Source organism: Micropterus dolomieu, linkage group LG14 (assembly GCF_021292245.1).
Source record: "Micropterus dolomieu isolate WLL.071019.BEF.003 ecotype Adirondacks linkage group LG14, ASM2129224v1, whole genome shotgun sequence".
NCBI lineage: Eukaryota > Metazoa > Chordata > Actinopteri > Centrarchiformes > Centrarchidae > Micropterus > Micropterus dolomieu.
The window spans coordinates 11,251,316-11,276,020 of NC_060163.1; the positions used below are offsets into that span (position 1 = coordinate 11,251,316).

Sequence of the window (24,705 nt, forward strand, 5' to 3'; positions counted from 1 at the left end):
GGAGTGGCTCTGTAAGAAGCATATCAAGGTTCTGGCGTGGCCTAGCCAGTCTCCAGACCTAAACCCAATAGAGAATCTTTGGAGGGAGCTCAAACTCCGTGTTTCTCAGCGACAGCCCAGAAACCTGACTGATCTAGAGAAGATCTGTGTGGAGGAGTGGGCCAAAATCCCTCCTGCAGTGTGTGCAAACCTGGTGAAAAACTACAGGAAACGTTTGACCTCTGTAATTGCAAACAAAGGCTACTGTACCAAATGTTCAAATACTTATTTGCAGCTGTATCATACAAATAAATAGTAAAAAAAATCATACATTGTGATTTCTGGATTTATTTTTTTAAGATTATGTCTCTCACAGTGGACATGCACCTACGATGACAATTTCAGACCCCTCCATGATTTCTAAGTGGGAGAACTTGCAAAATAGCAGGGTGTTCAAATACTTATTTTCCTCACTGTATGTTCTAGTCAGAGAGGTGACCAGGAACCATTTCTGTGATTTGGAACCCCGTAAAAATGTCCTGCTTCATGACTTTGTTAATTTGTGGTGCTGAGATGAATTCAGAATACAAGAAATAAAATCTTGTATAAAGTTTGGACTAAGGGATTTCTCTTATTCCTTATATATGTTGCCCACTGCATTAGTTAAGCAGATGTGTGGAATATATTGGGACATTAACCAACTATAAAAAAATCTTTTTAACGAACACTGAAAATTGCTGGTCTTCACTCCTGGACTTGATTCCCTGACACTCCAGTGCCTGTCCAGTTGTTTGATCTAATTGGGGGGCTGTATTAAAGTGGTTAATATTTAATTTGCCAACATTGCTGGGCTGTTCTGTGGAGACTGAGCCTTGGGGTCGGGGATTCCCCTCCTGACCAACTGACTGATGTCCTCGTACAAAGTACATGTGAAATTCCTCTGCCCGGGGCCTTGGTGGTAAATCGATGTGATGATATCGCTCAGCTGCTCAGCAACAACCTTGGCGTGATATGGATGTTGGATACGTTTAGCTTTAGCATCTGATCCAGATAGAACAGCCTCAGGCCTGCACCGTTTGACAAAATATTTTCTTTGTAATCCTGTTTACTGGCCACATGTGCAACTGTTCAAATTTGCATTTTAGCTTGTGCCCCATTCAAAATTGTGCAAAAGACAAGGTCGCTTGTGTTCTGAAATGTTCAAAGCACACACATCATACGGCTGCACTGCTTTGTAGGGTTATAATATTTTATTTCGTACGCATTATGATCTGTGAAAGCTTTCTTGTTTTGTGTGCCAGGATACAGGGTGCTTATGTGTCATTAAAAGTAGCTGAATTAACAGATAATAGGGCCAGGGGGCAGAGGACTATCATCTAAACGGATCCTCTGCTGTTCATTCACACTTGATTGCAAACAGGAGTGGAAGACAAACACTTGTGATGCTGAGTGGCGTCCAGAACATAAATGTGCCCAAATAAACACAACCAGTGTAAAGAGTTGAGACTGGACTGATAAAATCTTCTCCATCTCTCAGTGACCATTTACTTATGCTCATACTGAGCTATACAAACTGTGATAAGCAGCACACAATTGTGTATAGGTGCTGGACTACAGGCTAGAGGTGTTGCCAGGTCACCAGTTGGGATTTCTGGGCCCATGAGAAGTAAGTGTGGTTGGGCGTTCTTTCTTTTCACTAAGGTGCCCTCGAGCAACACTCAACTGGGCAGCTGCCAAGTGTGAATATATGACAAAACAGACTGCACTGGTCCAGGACAACTTCAAGTGTCAATTCAATATGTATTGGTTGAATAGAGCGCTATTTCTCATGTAAAATGAATACAACATTATCAACAGTCCTTCAAAATACGTAATAACATAAGCATTATGTACAAACATTAACAATCCATTTAAGATGAGTAGATGATTCTTTCTGTACAGCCTTCAGGTTTGCTGAGGGGTTTAAAAACAACGTAAAAGTGTGAATTCACAAAAAAAAAAAAATTTGATTAGATTATTGCTATCGTAACATCTGCTTATATACAAATAGACCAATGGTTCAAAATCACCATTTCAAAACAAAAATATGAATCCACACATGATTGCGTTTGCTCTTGAATGGCTGTCCAGGAGAGCACATGTAAACCTCTTCCTCCTTCAGACTCAATAGATCAGACGTTTGTCTAATCTCGCTTCAAACACACACACACACACACACACACACACACACACACACACAAACTCTCACACAGAGCTGTCCTTCTTTCCACAGGGACAAAAGATTCCAGGTCCATGTGGAGGAATGAAGACGTTTTGTTTGTCTGTCTGTGTGATGCAGGCCATTCGGAGGACTGACTCCTGCTCCCACAGAGCATCAGCTGTGCCAACAGTGGTTGTCGATGAGCTCAGGTGTACTCACACAGGTGACCGCAGCCAGCAGGGCAGTGGGCGCTGCTCTTCAGCCAGTTCATTATGTGCTCCAGATGTCCACCGTGGCTGCAGCCCTGACACCACACAAACAGTCCCTTCACCACATGGTGGCACACTGCACACACGCTGGCACACTGGTGGCACCTAGAGAGATATGTATATATAGAATTGTGTTTGTTTTACATCAAACGCCACATAATTGGATAGAGTTTAAGAAAAGTAAACAACTTTACTGATGCAAAAGCAACAGGGTTTGTATGAAATTTTACCTGCAAGAGATGGCCGCCTTATGGTAATTATACAAAACTATTACAAACAGTTTGACAATCGTACGTTAATGCATAGCTCTCTTAAATGAAATGGTGATGCTAGTGTCCATACCTGTCACAAATCCAGCCCCTGTTGCTCATTGGCCGCTTGCAGTTGCTACAGTTGATGTGCAGTGTTGTAGAAGTCTGGTTCAGGCAGGTGATGGCGCTGCACGTACTCAACTTGATGACCTCATTGGACACGTTCCACAACTCAAATCGCTGCAGCAGGTCTATGTAGGACATGTACCAGTGCTCCTGAAATGGAAACATCTTGTTCAGAGTCTGCTTAGGTCTTCCAAACTGCAGGGTCCTAACTAATTTTAACACTTTGGGTTTTAGCAGTGGACATGTAAGCTACACACAACTTACAGTCATACATAAGGCCTAAAGAATCTCTTAACTGTTTATAAATGATTCTGCCTGTGCGAATACATGAAACTGAAAACGTTTTATATTTGTTCAGGGAAGTATTGTAAGCACACTATCAGCTTTTTTCCCCTGAATAGCCTAAGCTTTTTCATTAATGCCTCTGACGACAAAAGACTCTAAACTTCTAAAATGCAACAAAAGCACCCATGTTTTCTATCTGACCTGGGTGAGGTCATCAATCTCTTTGCGGATCCGGTCCCCCAAGACGATAAGCACAGACACGGCCATCTGCACGTCGCCCTGCTCGGCGTAGTAGCTCAGCATCTCCCGCACAATGGGACAGAAGAAGCTGGCAGGTAGATGCGGGCTGAACAGTGGCTGGGAAATGGAGATGAGTGAGAAGGACTCGATGGGTGTCAGACAAGTGATTTCAGCCTCGTTGCCGCTGACATGCGGGGAGTCGGCCTTGTCCTGTTGAAGGTGCTCTGGGGCAGAAGGGTTATCCATGATCTCGTGGCGTAGCTGGAAGGCCTCCTGGGGCAGCGTGTACTCCTGCTCTTCTGTTATGACAAAAGGAGCAGAGACAATTTTAGACAAAAGAGCGCTGAGTATGGAGGCAGTTATAAATAGCACTTACAGACGTAAGCAACTCTTTAGTTTCCTCAGAGACGGGGCTGTGACCGACCTGTTTGGTTGTCATGCTCCATAGAGTAGAGGTCATCGTCATCTAACTCGGCATCACCGAACATATACTCAGCCTGGCCCTCACTGCCTTCTGTCTCCTCATTTTCTGAAGGGAAATTGAATAAATGTCTTCTTAAGTCTTGAATATTATACAAAGAACATAAGGAAAACCAGATTGGCTTCTACAAATTTCAATGGCCACTCTCACCTTCGTTATTATTGCCGATGTGTGTGTTCCCAGGCTCCAAGTGGATGTTGTCCTGCCTGCTCTCACCTTTACTACGCTCCAGTCTGCTCTCTGTGCCCATCCCTGAACCCATTTCCTTCATGCTGAAACTGAACGCATAATGTAGTTCAGCATTAGATGTGAGTCTCTAAATGACTGGCATTACTGTTTTGTAATAGCACACTGAAAAGCTCATTTACCTGTTCATTAGAGGTAAGGTGCCCAGTTTACTGAGGTTGTGGTTTGGACCTGGCATGAGGTTTGCTGGGTCAGAGAACATGATTCTCAACATGGTCCATGTTGTGGAAACCTTTGTAATCAAGAAAAAATACACAGCGAACACAGTTAGATTGTTACACACTACAATTGGAAGTAATCTGTTACAAAGTGATGGTTTACTGTAATCACATAACTTTTTCCTAAAGTGGAGCCCAAATACCTGATGGTAATGTGGTATTAAGTCTACAAGTTTATTAACCCTTGCATAGTCATTGTAAGGTCTAGTGCAAATGTAAAAAGCAGTTTAGAGGTGAAGCAGTTTCTTGATGAATTCATTAGTCAATCGAAAAATGAAAAAAAGGCTAAAATTTCAGAAACTCGCTGTTTCCAGATTCTCAAATGCAAATATTTTTATTTGTGTTTTATGAAAGTACTGAATGTCTTTACATGTTGTTCTTTTGGTCAGACAAACCAAGACATTTTAAGACATCAACATGGGCTTTGGGAAATTGTGAGGGGCCTTTTTTTTTTTTTATACATTTTCCTGACATTTTAATGATGGATAATGAAAATAATTGTTAGTTGCAGCCCTAAAGCAGTTAATTACTTTTAAGTAATGTGAAATCACTGTTTTGCAATTCATTTATCAATTATATTAAATCATAATCTGTCAAAGTTAAATTCAAACTGACAACATCAGAACCTAGTTGGAAGATTGGGAAAATAAAACAGTGCTAACTACAGATGTGTCCCTGTGCTGACCTGAGGTCTTTTGAGCTCCCGGGCCACCTTGGCATTGTGATCACACAGCTCAGCAAACGGCTTCCCACTGAGGAGGTAGAGTTGTGCTGTCTTGACAAACCAGTCCATGCGGTTACTGTCCAGGTCTGTTTCAAAGACGCTAAGGGCGCTGGACACGTGGGCAAACTGTTCTGTCGGGTCGGGCTTCTTGAAGAAAAAGATGGGGTAGCGGCGGTCACCCCCAGGGTAAGGCTTTCTGTTGGCATCACTGCTAATGAGACTCTCCTTGGCTGCAAAGGCCAAGTCACCAAACAGTCCAAAGCACAGACCCTCGGGGTTGGCCTTGTCCACGGGGCGAGTGGCGTCTTTGAACATGTGTTGGTAGAGTGTGCTGTCCTTAGAGCCAGAGAGCAGAAAATGAGGGTCGTGCTGGTGGCGCCACACAATACCAGTGGTCACATCCTTGTGTTCCTCGAAGGTGGCAAAGGGAATGAAAGGTCTGCGGACATCCCACACATAGATGTTATGATCCACCATCATGGAACAGGTGGCTAAATGAAACTTCCTCTCAGGTCGCCACTTGACCCGCGCCACTGAGGCGATCGTCTGGACACAATAGATCTCCTTGGCCCGGTTAGTGGTCATGTCCCACACTTTCACCATCTTGTCCCTTCCCCCAGTGGCCAGCCATCCTCTAAAATGGAAATGAAGGGACAAAGACATTAATGGATGGCAATAATTACAACCCACTACTAATGTCAAGGGACATACAGTATGACCCAAGACACTTTTAGAAAGGAAAACCAATTTCTCAGTTGGTTTTTGTGACAAAGTCATCTTTTTTCACTCTTACCTGTCATCGGGGTGCCAGTCGCAGCAGAACACAGGGCCAGTATGGGCGGTGAACATTCGCTCGTAGCGGTCCGGCCGCCTGATGTCCCACAGCTGGACGTTGCCATTCTCAAAGGATGCAGCAAATGTGAAATAATCCTTCATGCTGAACTGGACGTCCCTTACGCTCTCTGACTGACCTAGAAGAAAGGGAGACGTGGGAAAATCAACATATTAAGCAATAACACATTAATGGTTTTGTTTCTTGTTCAATCTTAAAACAGTTTTACATACAATTCCAAACATAGGGAAAATACTTTCAGTGAAAATATGCATTCAAATGCAAAAATGTACTAACTGTTTTAAGTGAACAACACAGTAAAGACTTATTGAGATAAAGTTTATATCATACAAAACACTCAGAAGTTGTATTTCATTTGTAGGAAATGAATAGTTAAACACTGATGCTTATTACATAATTATATAATTCACATATTCTACCTGAGAAAGTGCTGACTGACTCCTTCTTGCGCAGGTCGAAGCACTTCATGAAGCCATCTTGCGAGCCACTTAGCAGCATGTTAACCTCTGTGGGATGGAAGCACACCTTGTTGACAGTGCGTTTGTGCTCAGTAAACAGCTGGTCCTGCTTGTTACGGGAGGGCTTTCCCAGGTTCCAGGTAACCACCGCCCCATTGGTGGCAGCCGTGGCCAGCAGGTTCTCCTCCATCTGGTGCCACATAACATCTGCGCAGCTGAAGTTGAGAGAGGGTTTGCGGCCGACACGTAGATTTAGCTTCTCCACAAATTGCTCCTCCTCCAGCATGTAGATCTTGAAGATGTTACGGCCAGCTACCACCACCTGCGTGGCGTCACGGCACACGCTGATGGCGTTGGCAGGCGCATCCAAGTGGCAGAACATAGTTCGACCACTGACGGCACTGCTGCTGAGGGCTGTGGTAACCCGTGACATCTTCTCCATGTTCCTAAAGACATGAATGATTTACCAGAGCTCAGACACAATTAAAGTAACAAGATGCATCAGATGAACTACAAACTAATTAGCTACTTTTACAGCACTGTGGAGCAAAATGTAAAAGGATTTCAAGGCAGTTCAACAATCCACCAGAAGGTGGCACTCTAGCAAAAGAAGATGTTAGATTTGTACAGAAAGGGCAGGAGAGGTGGCCTGTGTAACAAACAAATCATTGCACAGGATTATATTTATTTGAACATTTTAGACAATTAAATGGCTGCAGAACTCACTTGGTGAAGAACCGCCGGCCTTGTCAATGTCTGCAGCAGCACAGAGTCCTCTTCATTTGCTCCCATGAGAGCCAACTTGCTATTAAGAAATTGGTATGTGAGCAACACACAGCATAATACTATCTTACTTAAGGACAGATATGTTATATCTATCACAAACAAATATTAAAACATATGTAATGAAATATGTTATGTAAATATTGTATATGAGACTTGGAATATAATACTGAGAACTGTTGAGAATAAAAAGATAAATAAATATTCTATTTTTATCCAGCTTCACTTAAGAAATTAATCAGAATTATCTGCCAGAAACACTTCATGACAGCTTGAATAGAATATCTGTAAATGTATTTCCAGTCCCGCAGAATGTATGTAAGCAGTGACCGGAGAAAAACAAAGTGTTGAGGTAGCCATACTGCTCAGTCTTGAAACTGAAACTTTGACATAGTAAATCACTTCAACTGAGGGTATTTTTTAAAACTATAAATGTAACATTGATAATGTACCAAACTATTATTTGCACTTAGTAGAATAAAACCAGAAAATGGCTTGCAACAACATATAGTGAGAAATATTTAGCTGCATATAGTCAAATTATATCAGGATATCAGGATAAACCCCTTGGGGTGCATCATCTCGTTTACAAGTGGGTCCCAAAATAGCATATAATGGCTTACAGTCACTTTCTTGCTTTAGTGTTATATTCCTTAAACAGATTGTGATTTAAAGTTTTAAATACTGTCAGACGTCCATGTTGTTTGTTTACCTCGGTCTACCCCCTTTCGTTTGTCAATCACCTTCTACCACGTGCTGATAGCTACTTTGTGCTCACGTGAAGATATGATAATCCTGTGAAAGCCAAAACGAGCGATCCCAATTGTGTGCGAGAGAGACTACTCACAAAAGTACCATGTGCATTAACACTTTTAAGATTGGCTATCAATACCACCATCCACTGACGTTACCTACTTTCCACCCTTGATTTCGTGCTTTGGCGGTGGTTCATTTGACTCCAAAACAGGGTTAAATGGGAGCTAAGAATATCAGGTAACTTCTCCAGGGTTTTCACTTGTCGCTGTTACAGTGTGTACTTGCACCATAAACATGACTGGAATGTGATGCTAATGCTAGCTGGCTAACCTAGCTACCGAGCACGCTTGTAAAAGACGAAACGTGCGCGACACAAATTTCACAAGTATGTCAGAAAATTTAAGAAATTGTATCCTGTCAGATAACAGTATCTATGCGAAGTTAATAACAAAGTATTTCAAGGGACAAACCTTCTGAAACTGTTGCTCACTGCTTGCGGCACTGGAAGTAGTACGATGCTCTAACATCTCGCGAGAATTCCGTGTCATAACGGAAGCACAGCGTTAACAGGGTAACACTCCACACCGTCACATTACTACAATTCAACAAGAGTTTACTGGAGATTAACGGCCACTGCAGGTTTTTGTTTTGTTTTAGGTGTCCTTCAAACGAAAATAATACATGTTTGATGGCATGGTGCTGTAGTCCACTCCTGTAAAATAGAGTCAAGTGCATTTAGATTTTGTTCCTGTTTGTAGCTGATGGTGTGAGCTCTCTGCTGTCATGAGTACTCTGTTTGCCTGTGAGGACCCAGCCACATTGAGCAGTGTGTATGGGAAATACTGGGATGTAGTGGAGGCCAAGGCCAAAGGCAAGAAACCTGGAAAGTTGCTGGACCTTGACAAGTGGTAAATCCTTTTTTCCTCAAGGCAACAGTTACAAAATCATACTCAATTTCACTGGATAAGGGAGAAATGTAGATTAATTTTACACTGTGTAGAAAATCTGTTTAATCTGCTGGTTCCAGTATGTTATAGAATTGATTTCTCTTTGAGCCGTGTCTTGATCTTAGCATCAGAGTTTATTCTTGACCATGGAAGTGACAGTTAGGTAAAACAATCCCAACTCAAAGCGCCACTTACTTGCTTTTTACAGAGCTTTGAACTGTATCACAGTGTCTTCATCCTTGGAGAGGATTTGCTCAATTCTCATGGAAATGGTTTGTTGACATTGCAGATCAGTAGCTGTATGATTTAATTACTGCACTTTTAGTAATTCTTATCCAATTTCTCTTATGAAAACTTCATCTGTTGATGAAGACTACTTGATAAAGTTGAAAAATCTTGAAAAAGCTAGTAAGTGGACCTTAAGTTGGGATTGTTTTGTCAGATCTCTTGACCTGTACAATAGGTTGACAGTGTGTATATTTTATGAATGTAGAGCTAAAAAAAGTAGCTATGGTATCCCTGCATATGAAAAGTGTTATAGGAACTGAGTTAGGCAGACCTTGCTTTGAGTATAAGATTAGAGGTAACTGGCGCTAATCTGTGTGTGTCTGTGGTCAGGTATCAAGAGGAGCTGCCTACACTCATTTCAAGTCGACCTGACAAACATGTCACTCTGTCAGAGCTGGTGAAACTGATGGAGTGGAAGCTCACTGTAAGTAGCAGCTAACACTAAATCATAATAATCCCAAGGGACTTTAACACACCCACAGAAAAGATGTTGTCCCACTGCTCAAGTAAATCCTCCTTAAAACATAAAGTAAATACTATAGCTACGGTATTAAGAGGCACTGACAGTCTTAACAGCACTCAGTGCATCAGCTGTGACCTTGAGTGGCCCTGTGTGCTTGTCTGCAGAGAGGGAAATTCAGGCCGAGGCTGCAGCAGCTGGTGGCTTCCAACAGCGAGGACACTGTGGAGAAATGTTCCAGAAAGGCCTTCAGCCTGCTGCCTGATGTGCAGGCAGCGATCGCAGAGCTCAGCACCATGAAAGGAGTCGGACCAGCCACCGCTTCAGGTTTGCAAAGTGTCTCTATTCTGCTTCTGAAGACCTCCAGCAAGTAGATCAAAGCTAGTTATACAAATTAAACATCTCTGTGGTCCTTTTAAATCCCAGTGATTGCCTTCTCCATACGTGTACAGAGTAGTCATTACACTAGTAGACTGTGTGGGACTCCCTGCTCTGGGACTCTTTAAAGAGTTTGTATTCACTTCATGGCTACACCCAGCTTGGCTTGGGGCTGACTGTCCATTTTTGTCCAGCTGTGTTGGCGGCAGGAGCTCCAGAACAGACTGCTTTCATGTCTGATGAAGCCATGGAGAGTGTACCGGGACTAAAGCCCATCCAGTACACAGCCAAGCACTACGCTCTCTACCTGGGTAAAATGGTTGAGTGGACTCAAAAACTAAACAAAGGTGACGACGTACATCTGCATTGGTCCACATGTATTACAGTGCATGAGTATGATACTACTGCTGCTACTACTACTTCTTTTGGAACTATTAATTCTTACTTTGCACCGCACTGTAACTTTTAGTCTCACGTTTAATCAGTTTTTATGCAAATGTAGCTCATTTTTGTCTTCTGTTTTATTACACTGCCTATGAAAAGTGGAAAAAATTCACTTTTTATTGTTTTACACTGAATCAAAGGGAATTTAATGTGGTCTTTTTCAATCTCTATTAAGAGAAAAAGACCCTTTAATGTATTTTATATTTGTAATTAGTTTAGATCATTTCACTTGGACATGAAATGATCTTTTCCTGTTGATCAGTGTCAAAACAAAAAGCCACATCAAATCTCCTTTGATTCTGATGACTGGCCTCCCCTCTTGTCCTTAGTGGATCCCCAACAGGACTGGACGCCCCACAGGCTGGAGCTGTGTTTGTGGGCGATGACCATAGCCAAACAGCAGCAGCTCCCACTTCTAAGGGATGTTGTTGTGAAGGCCAGCAGTATGGCGGACAAGTGCTCAGACGCTGACCAGAGACCAGCAAAGAAGCTCAAAACAAGATAAAAATTTATTGCACAGAATCTCTTTTTGTATTTTCCCAAAATAATAAAGCCTTTATATCAAATACAGTCCTTTGAGCTTTTAATTTTTATTCTTTTTGTAGAATTTGTGAGATGAGGTTTACAAATGTGTAAAATCCTACAACCACATTTTTAATATCAGTTATGCTTTACATGTGAGTAAACATGGTCCAATGATACAGTTTATGTAGTTCAGTCATACAGCTGTAAGATAAAAGTCCTCAAAGTTTTTCTTCGCTTTGACTCCAAATCCAGACTGAGTGACGATGACGGTCAGGGCTGCAACTAACATTTATTTTTATTATCAATTTATCAAGTGATTGTTTTGTTGATTAATCATATGGTCTGTAAAATGTAAGCAAACAGTGAAAAATACCCATCACACTCAGAGCCCAAAGTCACATCTTCATGTATGTATTTTTGTCCAACTAATAATGCAAAAATATTCAGTTGACTGGACTGAAAATGCCAGAAAATATTTACACTTGAGAAGCTGACACCAGTAATCTACTAACTGATTAATCATCGCAGCTCAGTGATAATGATTTTGTGCTTAAATACACTTAAAAAAGCAGTAGGATGTTGCCACAGTATTGTTCTTTATTTATATTGTTTCTAAATCAAAGAAAAGTACAATGAACAGTACAAAATAAAACAAAATATATTCATATATATACAATATAAAATGGTTCTGTTCAGAACATTTAAAAAGTACAATAGATTGTGAAATAATTAATGAGGACTTTGATATAAATTATCCATTTGTAAATTTAGTTTTCCTTTAGTTTCCTCATGACCGAGAGAAAAATAGCTTCTTCTGCTTTGTCTTTTTGTAAACGCTGTGTTGGTACAACCTCTTGTCTGGTCTGAGAGATTGAACCTCGTAAGCTTGGCACCATTTTATCAATACAAGTAAGCAGCTCAGGAAAAACTACCACAGCAGCACACACATGACTTTATAAATTTTAAATTGTTGGAGGGAAAGACTCTGCTTTTAAAGAAACCACCTATATGATATTTGCATGACCTCGAGTGGTTCAGGCAGTATTTGTGAACATGAAAATAATATGTACCAAAGCTAGTAACTAGCAAATCAAAGACTTTAGCAATGTTCTCCTTTATGCTTGTTTCTAGCTGTGGTAGACAAAAAAAATCATTGTTCACTAATCCACTTGAAAACCAGAACATTCTCTGGCGTTCCCCATTTAAAGGTTAATACTGAAGATTCTCAACATAATGGATAGTTTGATAAATTGCTGAACTATGACAACCTGCAATTCATAGACACATGTTTAGTCTGCACTGCAGTTTTGTGTCCCAGCCAATTAATTTTGTGTAATTTTACCAGCTCATTAACACACATTTAAAATGGGACCCATTTTTTTACACACAGATCAATATCCAGGATCATTTGGGAGCTAAAGTCTGTACCTTTTTTAAACCAGCATTTCAGGATTCAACATCTTCAGTAAAACACTACAAGTGTAACTTTATTCACTGGTGAGCATCCAATGACTGTTGTTGTAAGTACATTGCCATGTCTGGAGCTACAGTAGCCTGCAATCTAAGTAGCAATAAATACTAAGAAAAGGCAACCTGGCCGGCTTGTTGGCAAGCAGCAGTTCAGAGCAGCTACTGGATATTTTAACAACTTCAGTTGTTTGCACTGCTGCTGCTTTCTCTTCTGGATTCTGTACATGATCATGTAGATTATACCATATAGCTAAGAGCAAAGCAGCCTTTCTGCCCAGTGCTCAGTCTTGTGGGCTTATACTATAACAAGGCATTGGGCATAACAGCACAATGGATTGGCATAGGGAGGTAAAAACACATGAAAGAATGGTTATGGCAGTAGAGAATATGGCACACACCCACATGTGAGTTAACTACATTATAATAAGTGCAAAAAAAATCCCACTTACGATGAGATACAAGAAACAGTAAATGTCAAGTATGCTGCTTTAAAGTTATGCTGCATTTTTGGATCAGATGAGCTGAGAAGTGAACAGTATTTTAGGTGCCGTCACATCAAAAAGGGTTCATGTATGCATGAGACTCAAACAATCAAGGGGTGCATGTGAATCACCCAAAGTGAAGGATCAAATGCTACTGACAGACCCAGCATGCCATACTGATATTCAGCTCATGCCATCCCTCACACTGCGGAACAACAAACAGTTATGTCACTCAAAGACGGCAATTAAATTAACACCATGCAGCCTGTCAGATCCACTTATTAAAGGAAGATTTCCTGTTCACGGTCTACCTTTGGGCTCTGGTGTATCCTTGCAACAGCCATGCATCATCCTGACACTGGGGATGTTGTGACATGAGTGTGACAGTATGGGGAAAAGCACGAACGCTGCTGCTTTGCAGGCCTGCTGAAGTTTTGTGAAGAGTGCCAGCATTGTTGTTTCTGCTGTCCCACCATCCCTCACAGACCAAAACTGTCACATGCTGTCAGCCAGAGGATGTTAGTCAGGCCTCTATCACTCCTCTCCTTTACGATGAGCTGCTGTGTGAGTGCGGGAGAGGCTCTTTTTTTATCAGACAGGAGAGCAGTTCTTAGAAGGTGTGTTGGTGCTGTGGTTATCCCCACTTGGTTGTTTAAGCTACTTCTGTTGATGATGTTGATTGTTTTTCTTCGTTTCAGAAGAGAGTGGTATAATTTCTCTTTGTTTGAGAAGAACCTTTTTTGGGTTTCAGGGGCAACAAAAGTTCACAAGCCTTCGACTTTAATCCTGCATGTACTTCCAGGAGTGGTAATATTCACAGTTAATGTGTTCTACAAAAACATAGCCATTTACTAGCCCTTTTTACAACCCTTCTGGGTTCCTATGAATCTTAAGTTAAAGAGGCACATTAACCTCCACTCAGGCATCCTCTTTATCTTCATTATAGGCTAACAGGGTGTGTATGCATTATTCAGCAACATATCTTATCCCTAGCAATATTTCCTAACATGCATGAGTTTCCATCACGTATCTGTTGCTCTGTCTTTTTTTCTTTATGTATCTGAAAATGGCTTTTCCGGGCTATTTCATACAGATTTCCTCATTTAACACAGAGTCTTCTGTTACTACTGACAGTATTTATGAGCAGCTATCAAAATTGGCAAATGCATAACATTTCTTTCCAAGGCCAGTGGACATTCAAATGAATTATTGATTGAAAGACGAAAAATGGAACGTGGCACGAGTAAATGTAATTGCGATCCTCGCCTCGGCTTTGCAAAAAGCTTGAATCACTCCGGAGATAATACATGACAGAGGCCCTGTCTATAATTTGTTATTTGCAAAGGAAGAACTACAGCGCAGCGTCTGCACACTGCAGGGGACAGTTTGGAGATATGAACGCTTGCAAAATTAAGCTGCATCAACTACAGGTCTACACAGCTGGCGAACAAGTTGTAAAAATGAGTCTAGCTACATGAAAATATCTCAGTCACAGGCTTGTACTTACACAGTTTGTCTTCTTCCACCTCACCTGCTGAATATACAAAATGAAAAAATCATGTTTGACGACACGCAAAAATAAAGTTTCACTGAAGCTACCAATCAGCAGGTTTTCAAACCAACAAACACATTTCTTCCTCTGCTTTTGCCCTCTCGAATGAGTTCTTTCTATGGCTTATTTTGTAATGCACTAAAGATTTATAAAATCAAGTGAGCTCGATTCGTCGGTGGTCATCTAACAAACCAGGGGATTCTGCCTCATAGACTATTTTTCAGAGGATCAAAGCCATACAGGAGTTTTCAGAAGAACAACAATCATAGCATTAATTTTGCACCATTTGAAATGTTTCTCTTTTCCTCTTCAAAGAGGAAAAAAAACACAAATAAATATACTCTTGGTTATGAACATACAATATACACACATCCACTATCAAATGAAAAACGGGGACAACTTAATAACACTCTTTTTTTTTTTCATTATAGGTACATTCCTTTACAAAAGTATACAGTCCCTAAGAATGAGAAACTGAGGTATAGACTGGGCCTGACAGAGAGACCCCAATGCCCTCTGGGACACGAAGGTCAGAGGTCAGGTGATGACACATCCGCGCCCTCCCCAGTTCAGTCTGTCAGAGCGAGAACAGGCAGAGGCCATTATGTTTGTGTGTGTGTGTGTGTGTGTGGTCTTCTTCTCTGCGGTTTGTCCACGTTGACTTACAGAATCAGGCAATTGCTGCTCTCAAAGACAAAGACGAGAAGTGTGTCTGTGTGTGTGTCCTTGTCTCGCTGAGAGCCACAGAGCATGACATGGCATATTTTACACGGTGCGCCTAACAAGTTGGTGGTTAGCATTTGACAACAGGAGGCGTTTGCTCACTTAAGAAATGACCATCCAGGAAAAACTACAGCTGTCATTTTTTCATGAACTTCTTTTTCTTTGCTCTCCTGTCACGTGGTCACATTCATTTCCCATCTCCATGTCCATGTTGTGTGAGCTATGTTTCTGTATCCACAGTGTAGGTATAATGTCATGGAAATAACATAGGAAAACTGATGTCGTCTTATGAAGTGAAAATGACAGCAATGCCTCTAACTTTAAGGTACTTGTTGAGGATGACAGAATCCACATGAAATGTGCCTGAAATCTTGCATTTAAAACGTTTTCCTCCATTCTTCCTGCAACTGCTCTGGGACAGGGTCTCTTATTCCATCTGCACCTGGGGGCAACAAATCTGACTGATGTCTTGTCTTATCAGCTTATGATAAATGTTTGGTTAGTTGATATTTTTCAATTTTGCAAAAAGCCACAGTAACCCCTGTGAGTAACAGCGGGGCTGTGAAATTTAAAAAAATCTTAACAATCATGTTTCAACAGTGCTCCTGTGGGTTTTTTTTATTGCTGCCCCCAGAAATAAACATGCTCTTCCTGAAATCCTTCATTAAATCTTCTCCTGCAGCTCTGATTTGTGGCACAGCCAAAGGAGTCAGATTCAGGTGTCTACTCTGCTTAGGTGCCTTTAAGCAAAACACTGAAACTCTGTTGGTTTAAGGGGCATCCCTGCAGCTGATCCTGATCGCTGGCCTTTACTGAAAGACAGAACATTTCTCTTAGCGTTTTGCCAGCATTGTCACTGCTGCAATACACACTCCTGCCTCCCTTAAATTTCTTTTCACCAGAGGCACGTGTCATGAACTCAGATTCTTCGTACTTGAGGTCTTTACACATTTTAAAGATGCACTCAGAATCGACCGATGAAACAGCTTTTCAAAAAGCCTCTGAAAAAAAGAGCACAATGGCTAAATGCTCACTGATAGGTTAGTGCTGGTAATGTAGATGAGATTTCAACGTATATATAAAAAGATATAATGCTCCTCAAAATTGATCTGAGGAGCTTTCACCTGTACTTGTTGCTACTGTAATCCCTCTTTAATAAAAGAGACATATTTCTTTGATTTGCAAAGTATCTGTAAAAAAGAATTCTTGGTCAATTTTAGTTTTGAATGATTTCATATCATTTCATTTGGGTCTAACTTGAGAGGAAATGGGAAAGTTAACTATGGTCAAAGCCTTTGTTTGGAGCAGGGTTGGAGTCAGTGTATGTGGAGGAGGGCCTTCATCAGGGAGGAGGTGGTATCTGCACCCCCAGCAGCTCATATGCAAATATGTTCCAGAAGATGGCGAAGAGGAGGAAGGTGATGAAGGAGAAGACGATGACCCACCAGGAGCACTGTTTCTGCAGACTCTCCTCGTAGCTGCGGAGAATCAGCAACCCCATGCTGATACCGACCACGGCCCCTGACAGGTGTGCCATGAAGCTCGGCTGGGGCCCCGAGGAGGGCAGCGGTGGTGAGAAGCGGAGCCAAACAGCACGACCCACCTCTGAACTCACTGTGAAGGACAGACAAGAAATGAAAGACAAAATCTCCTTAATAGCTCATGACTGGAGCTATGAGGAAATCATGTCCTACTAGGGTCTTGTTATTCAGTCATATGGCTTAAAAGAGTTGTTTAATTTAAGAAATTTGTTTCTATGCTTTCTGGTGGAGAGAGAAAAAATGTATACCACTCTCATGTCTGTACGATAAATATGTAAGCTACAGCCAACAGCTAGTTAGGTTAGCTTAGCAAAAAGACTCGAAAGAGGGGAACAGCTAGCCTGGCTCAGTTAACATGTTATATCTAATTGGTTCGATCTGTACAAAAACTGAAGGCTAAAAGCAACGATTACATGTTTTACTGGTTTATATGCTAGATCATTTCTTGGCTAGGACCAGTAACTTCCTGGAGTTTCTGCCTCCTACTATACTAGCAGTACATACCGATTTGGTTTAAATGTAGGCCTAGCATGTAGTATGCAAACAAAAATAAAATCTACAGAATGCCAAAAATACCCAGATGTCATACTGATTCAGAAAATATCTCCAGTACGCATCTACCTCGCATACTGTGTCCCACAATGCAAAGCACTGAAACAGTCACAACAACTGGATATTTTTTTAAATGTAATTTTTATTTAACCAGGCAGTCTCAATAGCTGGTTATTGCTGAAATGGCAAACAGCAGCATCCCTGTGTCAGTAGTGGACAAGAAGGAATGTAATTGCTCTGTCCCTGATAACAAAAAAATACAACTCATTATAAGATTTAAGTCATGTATGTTTGCTAAGGTTAACGTTGCTGTCTTCGTGATATCAAGCGTTAGCTTAGCAGGCTTTATAAACGTTATGGCTTTGTTATGGGTAGTAGGAGGTTTTACCGTTACATTCATTACACATCGGTTGTTCTCCTCACACCGCTTTCCAAAACCGGAAACTGGCTAAGCCTGTCCTAGCATACTGAAAATAAATCGATTTAACAGTTTCATACTGCGTACTACCATGAAACGCAGTATGTAGTATGTAGCAGGCGTTTTTCCAAAAACAGCCATAGTCCAACACATAACCCCCAGAAAAATGGTGACCTGAATTATTTATTTATTTATATATATATATTTTTTTTTTTACATCTATACGGAATAAACAAACAAGAAATTTGCTTTGGAGGTGCTGGTAGGTGGACATTTGGACAGAACCAGGCTAGCTGTTGCCCGTTTCTAATGTTTGTGCTAAGCTAAGCTAACCATCTGCTGGCTGTCTCATATTTAACGTACAGACATGCAAATGGTATCAATCCTCTCATTTTACTCTCTGCTAGAAAACGAATAAGGATATTTCCCAAAATACTGAACTATTTCTTTAACTAATCAAGGCTTACATGTGGTTATCAGACAAAAATTATGTGAATCTTGAATGACGAATGACGTGAAGAAAAAGTCTTGAATGACAGTGTGCTCTTATTTTGAAAGAAAGGCAACATGAGAAGATAGTTGAAACCATATGATTGCATTTATATGAGGTAGGTGTTAAGTGGAAGTCTTCCATCATGCACTAAGGCAATATACTCATGAACATCTACTCTACTGGTATTGAGTTTATTTGGCTTTCCCTATAACTTACACGTTCTCATTTAAAATCAGAACATTTTTCATCATCCTTCTAAGAAAGGGAATCATTTGTATAACTCATTTTCCACATATGGCCTAGGACTGAGCTGACTTTGAGCTATACAGTGTATTGTAGTTAAGTGTTTCATCAAAGTCTACTTCTGCAGGCAAAGAAAGGTCACAGGACAATTTCAATGGATCTTTTTTTTTTTTTTAAATTGCTTTCAAATGTTATTTGTTGTTGCTGCTCTTCCAAAGCCTCTTTAGCTGAAAACATACTCAACACTGACAGTATAAAACCAGAGTAAATGTAAATTCAGTCCTCACAGTATCTCACACAAATGATCTGTCACATTTTATTTTTTTAAAATGCTGTATTTCCTGTTTGTAAATCACTGAGTAGAAATATCACATTCCAGCAGAGACTTGCTTCTCTCTTAGTTCGGGGGCGGCAGGCTCCGGACAGATGGAGGGAACATATTGCTCACTAATGAAAGTCACAGTGTATCGGCCGTCATGTGGAGAAAAAGGACAAGTAGTATGACTCAAAAGCATTGAAAACAAAGCAACGTGTCCAATCATGGAGCCTCTCACTCTGAGCAATTAACAAAGATAGCCTGAGTCTGTTGCTCAGCTTTAAGAGGTTTTTTAACCCCACTCAGATGATAAACACTCAGTGGAACAGGTGTGCAACATTAAATATGCTGAAAATGAAAGGCTGCACTCACTCCCTGCTTAATGATTTGACTATAAATTCAGCATAAAGAGCAACAGCAGGAACAGAAGCGCAGGGCTTTGAGAGTAAATCTGGACAACTTACTGCAAACTAGCGCCAGGATCATGCGGAGCAGCTTGTACGGACACCGCATCCCGGCCCAGTTCTGCAACACAGAGCCAAAGTGTCTCGTCAGCACAAATATTCACGACACTAAAAACCATTATTTATATGAGTACATTAACAGTCTGGGAAGAAAGTCCTCCATTTCTAACCTCTGTACATATTTAGATCTGATAGAAAGACAATCCACATCCATATGAGAGAAGAACCAGCACTTCCACTACACACAGATTTTACACCTGGCTGCTCTTCACTTACTGGTTGCAACCCAGTGGCACCCTATTAATTAGGGCTAAGATAATTTAATTAGGGCTAAGATAATTTAACACAAGGGGAGAACAGGCCAATAAATATCCCTCACGATTCTCTTGGGGGGAAAGAGCGATGGTATCCTGACTTAGAATAACACATTTATTCCCCATGATGAAAAATTTTACCAAACGCACATCTCTTTAAGTTCCTGCCTGTGGGAATTTGACTCAGGGCCGGTGTTTCTCCTCTTCTATCACAGCTGAAAAAGAAATGGTGAACGCCATGCAAAATTAAAGACAAAGGAGAAAGCATAAAATTGAACCTGCCGTGACCAGACGTTTAAAAACAAAGCGAGGAGTGGCAGTGCTGGTAATGCCACAATATTTCTACACATAAATGATTAATGTCATGGAGGGGAGGGGAGAGGTCACCACAGTACTGCAGAGGTGGAGGTCTGATCTGGGTGTTATGTGGTGTTGCTGCATTCTGATGGGAGGATGATTTGGGCAATTTTTAACAAAGGACAGCCAATCCACCTATGTGTGTGTGAGATGCAGAGGATCATTCAGAGACTCAAAGAAAGAGCTTGTTGTTTAGAAGACACAAATATAAAAACGCAAAACAAAAGGGCACGTTTTTCTTTAATAACATCAAGAACCATAAAAAGAAGATGTAAGTGATGTCAAAAGTTGAATTTGTGCACGCTACATGGTTCCATGATGTATTCTGACAATTTAGCTGGAGCTGCATGACTTCTAGAGAGTCACGTCCACAGTGGTGCTTGAAACTTCACTGAACCTGAAAATGTCTGTTGAGCGAAACGGATGATGATGCTTGATGGCAGATGTCTGGGAATTTACCGGGTCGAGACCGGACGAGGTTTCAAGATTTTCTCCAAAAACACAAACTAGAAAAAAAAAACTCATCAGAGCAGAACTAAGACGTGCCTTGAAAGATTTCCCAACAACAAACAGGCACCAAGCGTAACAGACCAAATAAACTTTTAGTTGCTACGAGCACACAGCCTTTGCTTTGGGCCCATCACTGCACTTTGATTTCTATCCCTGCTGGCACCTCCACTGCCCACAGTGAACAGCGACATTAGTTAAAGTGATTTGTCAGATGTAACGTCGCCTCGAGAGTTGAAGAGAATGTGGAAGGCATTTCACATGTAAACCCTGTGAGAGAAAGCAGCATCAAGGGAGTTCACTGCTTGCTTTTTCAGTGGACACAAATAAACACAGTCTTAATAATTTATTTAAGTGTCTGAAGTGCCAGTTCACTTCAGATTCATCAATACAAAAGCAGTGAAAACATGTTGTGGTCATAGCAATATAAGATACTAGAGGAAGTCTTTGCGGTATGCTGCTCATCAACAACGTGCAGCGAGAGCTTCTCCAAAGAGGTCACATGGAATATTCAATGGCACTTTCCCAAAAACAGCCAGGCAATAAAAATTATTTATCACATCGATGAGATCTGACTGTAGCAGGGAAAACCTCCAACTAACATCTATTTCAAAAAGTGGGACTGTGTGGCGTCTCAGTCTAGCAACATGCGGACAGTTCTGAATTTCATCTCTATTGAAAACTGCTTTCAGACGTGATGATGACAGTTACCATGACAACGTTGGCCAGATGCGCTGAGCACAGAGCGTAGACCCCCCCGGAGCCCCCCACGACTGGAGCACGCATGTCGGTGATGGACACCGTCAGCGAGCCTGCAGAGAGACACAGAAAGAGAGAGAAAGAAAGACAGATTAGGAGTGTAGACATAAGAGAGGGAGACCACGCAATGCAGGGAGATAATGTGTGTGTTTTAGAGAGAGAGAGTGTGCAAAGGACAGCAGAGGGGAAAAACAAAGGGAGAGTCAGATTACTCATCACGCAGCAGCACAAGTCACCTTCCTCTGAGCACTTTTTAAAAAATATCTCTGAGTGGAAATCACCCTCTGTTCACAGGGACTGCGCTACATCAGCTGACCTTCACATGCCCCTTTATTTTACATCTACAATACACGACACGCACTCAAACACATACTCGTATTCTGTGTGTTGTGCACAGTATTGCTTTGGCTTTCCCTGTATGTAAGCAGTCTGCTAAACTCGCAGCTGATTAATCATATTAAAAGGGTAAAGAACTTTCAAGGAATATTTTCTAATTGGATTTTCCTTTAATTAAAAAAAAGTCCATCTCAAAATGATCTCTGATCAAAGTAAGGCCAGCAGAGCACAGGCAAACCTTTACTAAAGAGGATAATTTCCAATTTGTGTGCTCTGAAGTTGCTTTGCGTTAAGCAAAATGCAATCTGGGATATGTAGATAATATGAACAGATGTGCTGTTACAATAGATATAAAAGACACTTGGGAGGTTGAGTGACAGTGGGTTAACATTATAACACACTGCAAGTTAAATCCACCTGTCACTACTATTGATACTGATATATATGAACAATTATTCATTTCAAACAATTATTTGGTTTTATTTGGTGTCTAGTCAGGCTGAAGATGGGTGGAGCTATGTTATAAATTACATAATGGTAAACAAACAAAAAATAAGTATTAATCCATTCATATCAGGGACTGACACCAAAAACTTTCAATAAAATTGACTGTTGATGTGTTCAAGTATAGGTGTCATTTACACTGGGGACGCTGAGGACATGTCCCATCCACATTTTGAAATGGCTGATTTTGTCCCCATCAGTTTTTTAAAGCATTTGTAAAAATGGTCTGAAAATATTTACAACAAATGTTAGATAACAAATGAAAATGCTTTGAGAAAGGTTTATTTGCACAATAAGAATACATGCAATGCAATTTAAATATATATATAATATATATAATTTAATATCCAAAAATTGCAGCTTATTACTGCATTATATTATTATTATTATTATTATATATTATATTATTATATACTGCTTGGTGTTATATTTTTATATTTATCAAGTGTCACCTGCCAGCTGATTTTTTGTTTTGTTTCCCTTTATATAATTTCCACCATAAATTGGAGCAGAAAATGTCTCCAGAATGCAGGAAATAAGGTGTTTAATGCTCCTGTTTTTCTAGGGGAGGACCCCAGACCCCCCGCTCATATATTTCAGCCTTTCATGCTTTTCAAAATATTGTTAAAATTCTTCTCGTCTTGTTCTCGTGCATCATCACGTGTCATGACCTAAATGTATCATCAAACCCCAAATCTGAGCCCTTATGTCCCCACCACTTTTCAGCACAAAGTGACGCCTTAGAAAAAAATTTGCCGGGTTAGTTATAAATATAAAGAGATGGGAGAATATTGTGTTTCAAAACATTTGTTTGACAAATGAGGTTTAAGGAAAACAGAATGTGTTGCTTTATATTGAATAGATGGACATTCAACTTTTTTAGATGCAAGATTGTATTTGCTAAAGAATATTCTGAAATGATGGTTGGAATATTGCACATTTTGTATTTTGTAAACAGCATTTTGTCACAAAAAGCATAATTATAGTACATAAGTACGCTCTATGGTCACATGACTCATGAAACATTTGGTGAGTGAAGCCTGGTGTACAGGAGAAGAGTTGTGTGTTTTAAATTTGATGGACTGTGCATGAGTTATATATAGATGTACAAAAAAAAGTGTTTTGTTATCTCCATTACGGTGCAGGGATATCTCAGTGGGATGTTTGGCCAGTTATTAATGAGAATAACAAAAACATGCCAAACAAATAGGCCCAGAACTGGAGTATAAAGTCGCTAGCAGCTGTTTTTAACAGTGTTTTAAGTTTAAAAAGGTTTATAAAGATGTAAACCTGAATGTAGTGAAGTGCACCTGCTGCTGCATTCACCACGTAAAAAGGGTCACAGTGACACCATGAAGTAGGACAGAACTCCAAGCAGGAAAAATCACAGTGGCAGTTGCTTGCGAGGACAGCGTCAGCCACTGTTAATTATGCAAATGAGCTGATAAGGAAAGCGGAGAGGGCTGATAAAACAAAACAGGCTCTTTTTAATCACAGTTTGGGTTTGCTGGAGTTCTGATCTCAGATCTATAATGCATGTTGTAACATTCATATTTTGTGTGTGTGTGTGTGTGTGTGTGTGTGTGTGTGTGTGTGTGTGTGTGTGTGTCTTGGGAGTGCACAGAGTAAACATCGTCTTAAAGAACGCCTCGTCAGCCCGTGGTGGCAGTGATGATCATGGAAAGACAGATGGTAATCAGAGCGCGTTCCTGAGTCATTCATCTCTCCTCGCTCCGACACCTATGGGCTATTTTACGTAGATTTATGGGGCATATGAAGGTTGGTGCTTCAGCTGAAGATTTGAGGAGATTCACATTGCCCCATTTTTAGAAGAGCCACAAAATTGAAATAACACAGCGTAGCATACAGTATGTGGTCTCTGATCTCTTCAAAGTAAAGGAACATTTGAATTGGAGCAACTTCAGCAGCACCAACATCTGAGTTTCTCTTTTAGTCTTTTCCGGAGCTTCACAGCTTTTCCGCAGTTCAGTGTAGTGGAGCTGGGAGTTATATTGATGAAATATTGATAGCATGATGTTAGAGATATCATCTGGGGTTTCAGTTATGGTTATATATTGTGACTGATATTTTGTATTTTGCTGCTCTTAAAGATTCAGTACAATAAAGTGATACAATTTTATTCATTTATTCTACTGTGTTAGCCAAGTGTTAGGGGTTAAAGTTATGAATATTAACTTTTCTTTCATTAATATTTTTTTCCCTCACAGACCACGTCTCATCACCCCAATTCTGGATTACACCTGTGGTTGAAATTGTGTAATCAATACTGAGGAGTTAAATACAAAAATAGATGATATGACATCTTTGTAACTTACTGCAAAGACACTGTTTTTCTTCCAGATTCATTATTTTGTCTTATTATCACCTTAAAACTCCCTGCTTTTTTGTCTCCTCCAAGTGCATCTGGCTCGTTAGCTGCTAAATGCTCCACCAAGTTCACCTTCTAGATGCTAACCTTAGCTAGATTAGTTTGGCTGCAGTCTGAAATTAGTTTTTAGAGATTTTTCAAAGCTGTAAAAGTCCAAAGGTTATAGTTTCTTATTACTGAGGAGGACTACAGACTTGGGAGGTATCCTCTGTGGGTCATCACTATCAGCGACCCCCCCTCACATTACACATCTTGAATCAATGTTAATATACCACCCTTTCATAAGAGACACTCGTCAGGGATGTGACACCACCATCTGTGGGTGAAGAAGAGGAGACAACCTGAGACCCCCGGCTCAGAGGAAGAGATGGGCT

The 24,705-nt window shown here is 40.6% G+C and overlaps 3 protein-coding genes across 10 annotated transcripts in view; 1 reads left to right on the forward strand and 2 right to left on the reverse strand.

Moving 5' to 3' along the window:
* Positions 1 to 1,214: 1,214 nt before the first annotated feature.
* On the reverse strand, positions 1,215 to 8,463 carry wdr24 (WD repeat domain 24). 2 transcript variants are annotated; one of them, XM_046069358.1, is made up of 11 exons: positions 8,340 to 8,463; positions 7,057 to 7,135; positions 6,292 to 6,776; positions 5,813 to 5,990; positions 4,981 to 5,653; positions 4,200 to 4,309; positions 3,982 to 4,109; positions 3,775 to 3,879; positions 3,312 to 3,649; positions 2,791 to 2,975; positions 1,215 to 2,553 (listed from the first exon to the last, which is right to left on the reverse strand). In XM_046069358.1, the coding sequence occupies exons 3-11, from the start codon at positions 6,770 to 6,772 to the stop codon at positions 2,385 to 2,387; spliced, it is 2,367 nt and encodes a 788-aa protein (XP_045925314.1). In that variant the 5' UTR covers positions 6,773 to 6,776; positions 7,057 to 7,135; positions 8,340 to 8,463; the 3' UTR covers positions 1,215 to 2,384. The 2 variants fall into 2 exon arrangements, with proteins under 2 accessions (XP_045925314.1, XP_045925315.1); XM_046069359.1 differs by lacking the exon at positions 8,340 to 8,463 and adding an exon at positions 8,029 to 8,158.
* zgc:112496 (uncharacterized protein LOC541336 homolog) lies at positions 7,956 to 10,956 on the forward strand. Of its 3 annotated transcripts, none has more exons than XM_046069360.1 (6): positions 7,956 to 8,106; positions 8,628 to 8,777; positions 9,435 to 9,528; positions 9,732 to 9,891; positions 10,137 to 10,289; positions 10,716 to 10,956. In XM_046069360.1, exons 2-6 carry the CDS (start codon positions 8,653 to 8,655, stop codon positions 10,889 to 10,891), a joined length of 708 nt encoding a protein of 235 aa, XP_045925316.1. In that variant the 5' UTR covers positions 7,956 to 8,106; positions 8,628 to 8,652; the 3' UTR covers positions 10,892 to 10,956. The 3 variants fall into 3 exon arrangements, with proteins under 3 accessions (XP_045925316.1, XP_045925318.1, XP_045925317.1); XM_046069362.1 differs by lacking the exon at positions 7,956 to 8,106 and adding an exon at positions 8,394 to 8,440; XM_046069361.1 differs by lacking the exon at positions 7,956 to 8,106 and adding an exon at positions 8,431 to 8,508.
* A 3,863-nt stretch (positions 10,957 to 14,819) lies between these two features.
* Positions 14,820 to 24,705, reverse strand: part of rhbdl1 (rhomboid, veinlet-like 1 (Drosophila)) — a 66,521-nt gene continuing 56,635 nt past the window's right edge. For 4 of the 5 annotated variants that reach the window (XM_046068502.1, XM_046068501.1, XM_046068500.1 and 1 more), the window contains 3 exons: positions 21,055 to 21,155; positions 19,166 to 19,226; positions 14,820 to 16,752 (listed from right to left, as the gene is read on the reverse strand). In XM_046068502.1, the coding sequence (XP_045924458.1) occupies positions 16,481 to 16,752; positions 19,166 to 19,226; positions 21,055 to 21,155 (434 nt within the window). In that variant the 3' untranslated portion in view covers positions 14,820 to 16,480. Of the gene's footprint in view, positions 16,753 to 18,678; positions 18,833 to 19,165; positions 19,227 to 21,054; positions 21,156 to 24,705 lie in introns of those variants that run through there. The other variant, XM_046068504.1, reaches the window with a different exon arrangement.

Coding starts and splice junctions, on each gene's coding strand:
- zgc:112496 (XM_046069360.1), top strand. CDS start 8,653: ATGAGTACTCTGTTTGCCTGTGAGGACCCAGCCACATTGAGCAGTGTG. Junction 9,529..9,731: donor TGATGGAGTGGAAGCTCACT/GTAAGTAGCAGC, acceptor GCTTGTCTGCAG/AGAGGGAAATTCAGGCCGAG. Junction 10,290..10,715: donor GACTCAAAAACTAAACAAAG/GTGACGACGTAC, acceptor TCTTGTCCTTAG/TGGATCCCCAACAGGACTGG.
- wdr24 (XM_046069358.1), bottom strand. CDS start 6,772: ATGGAGAAGATGTCACGGGTTACCACAGCCCTCAGCAGCAGTGCCGTC. Junction 4,110..4,199: donor ACCTTACCTCTAATGAACAG/GTAAATGAGCTT, acceptor TTATGCGTTCAG/TTTCAGCATGAAGGAAATGG. Junction 3,880..3,981: donor CATCGGCAATAATAACGAAG/GTGAGAGTGGCC, acceptor ATTTCCCTTCAG/AAAATGAGGAGACAGAAGGC.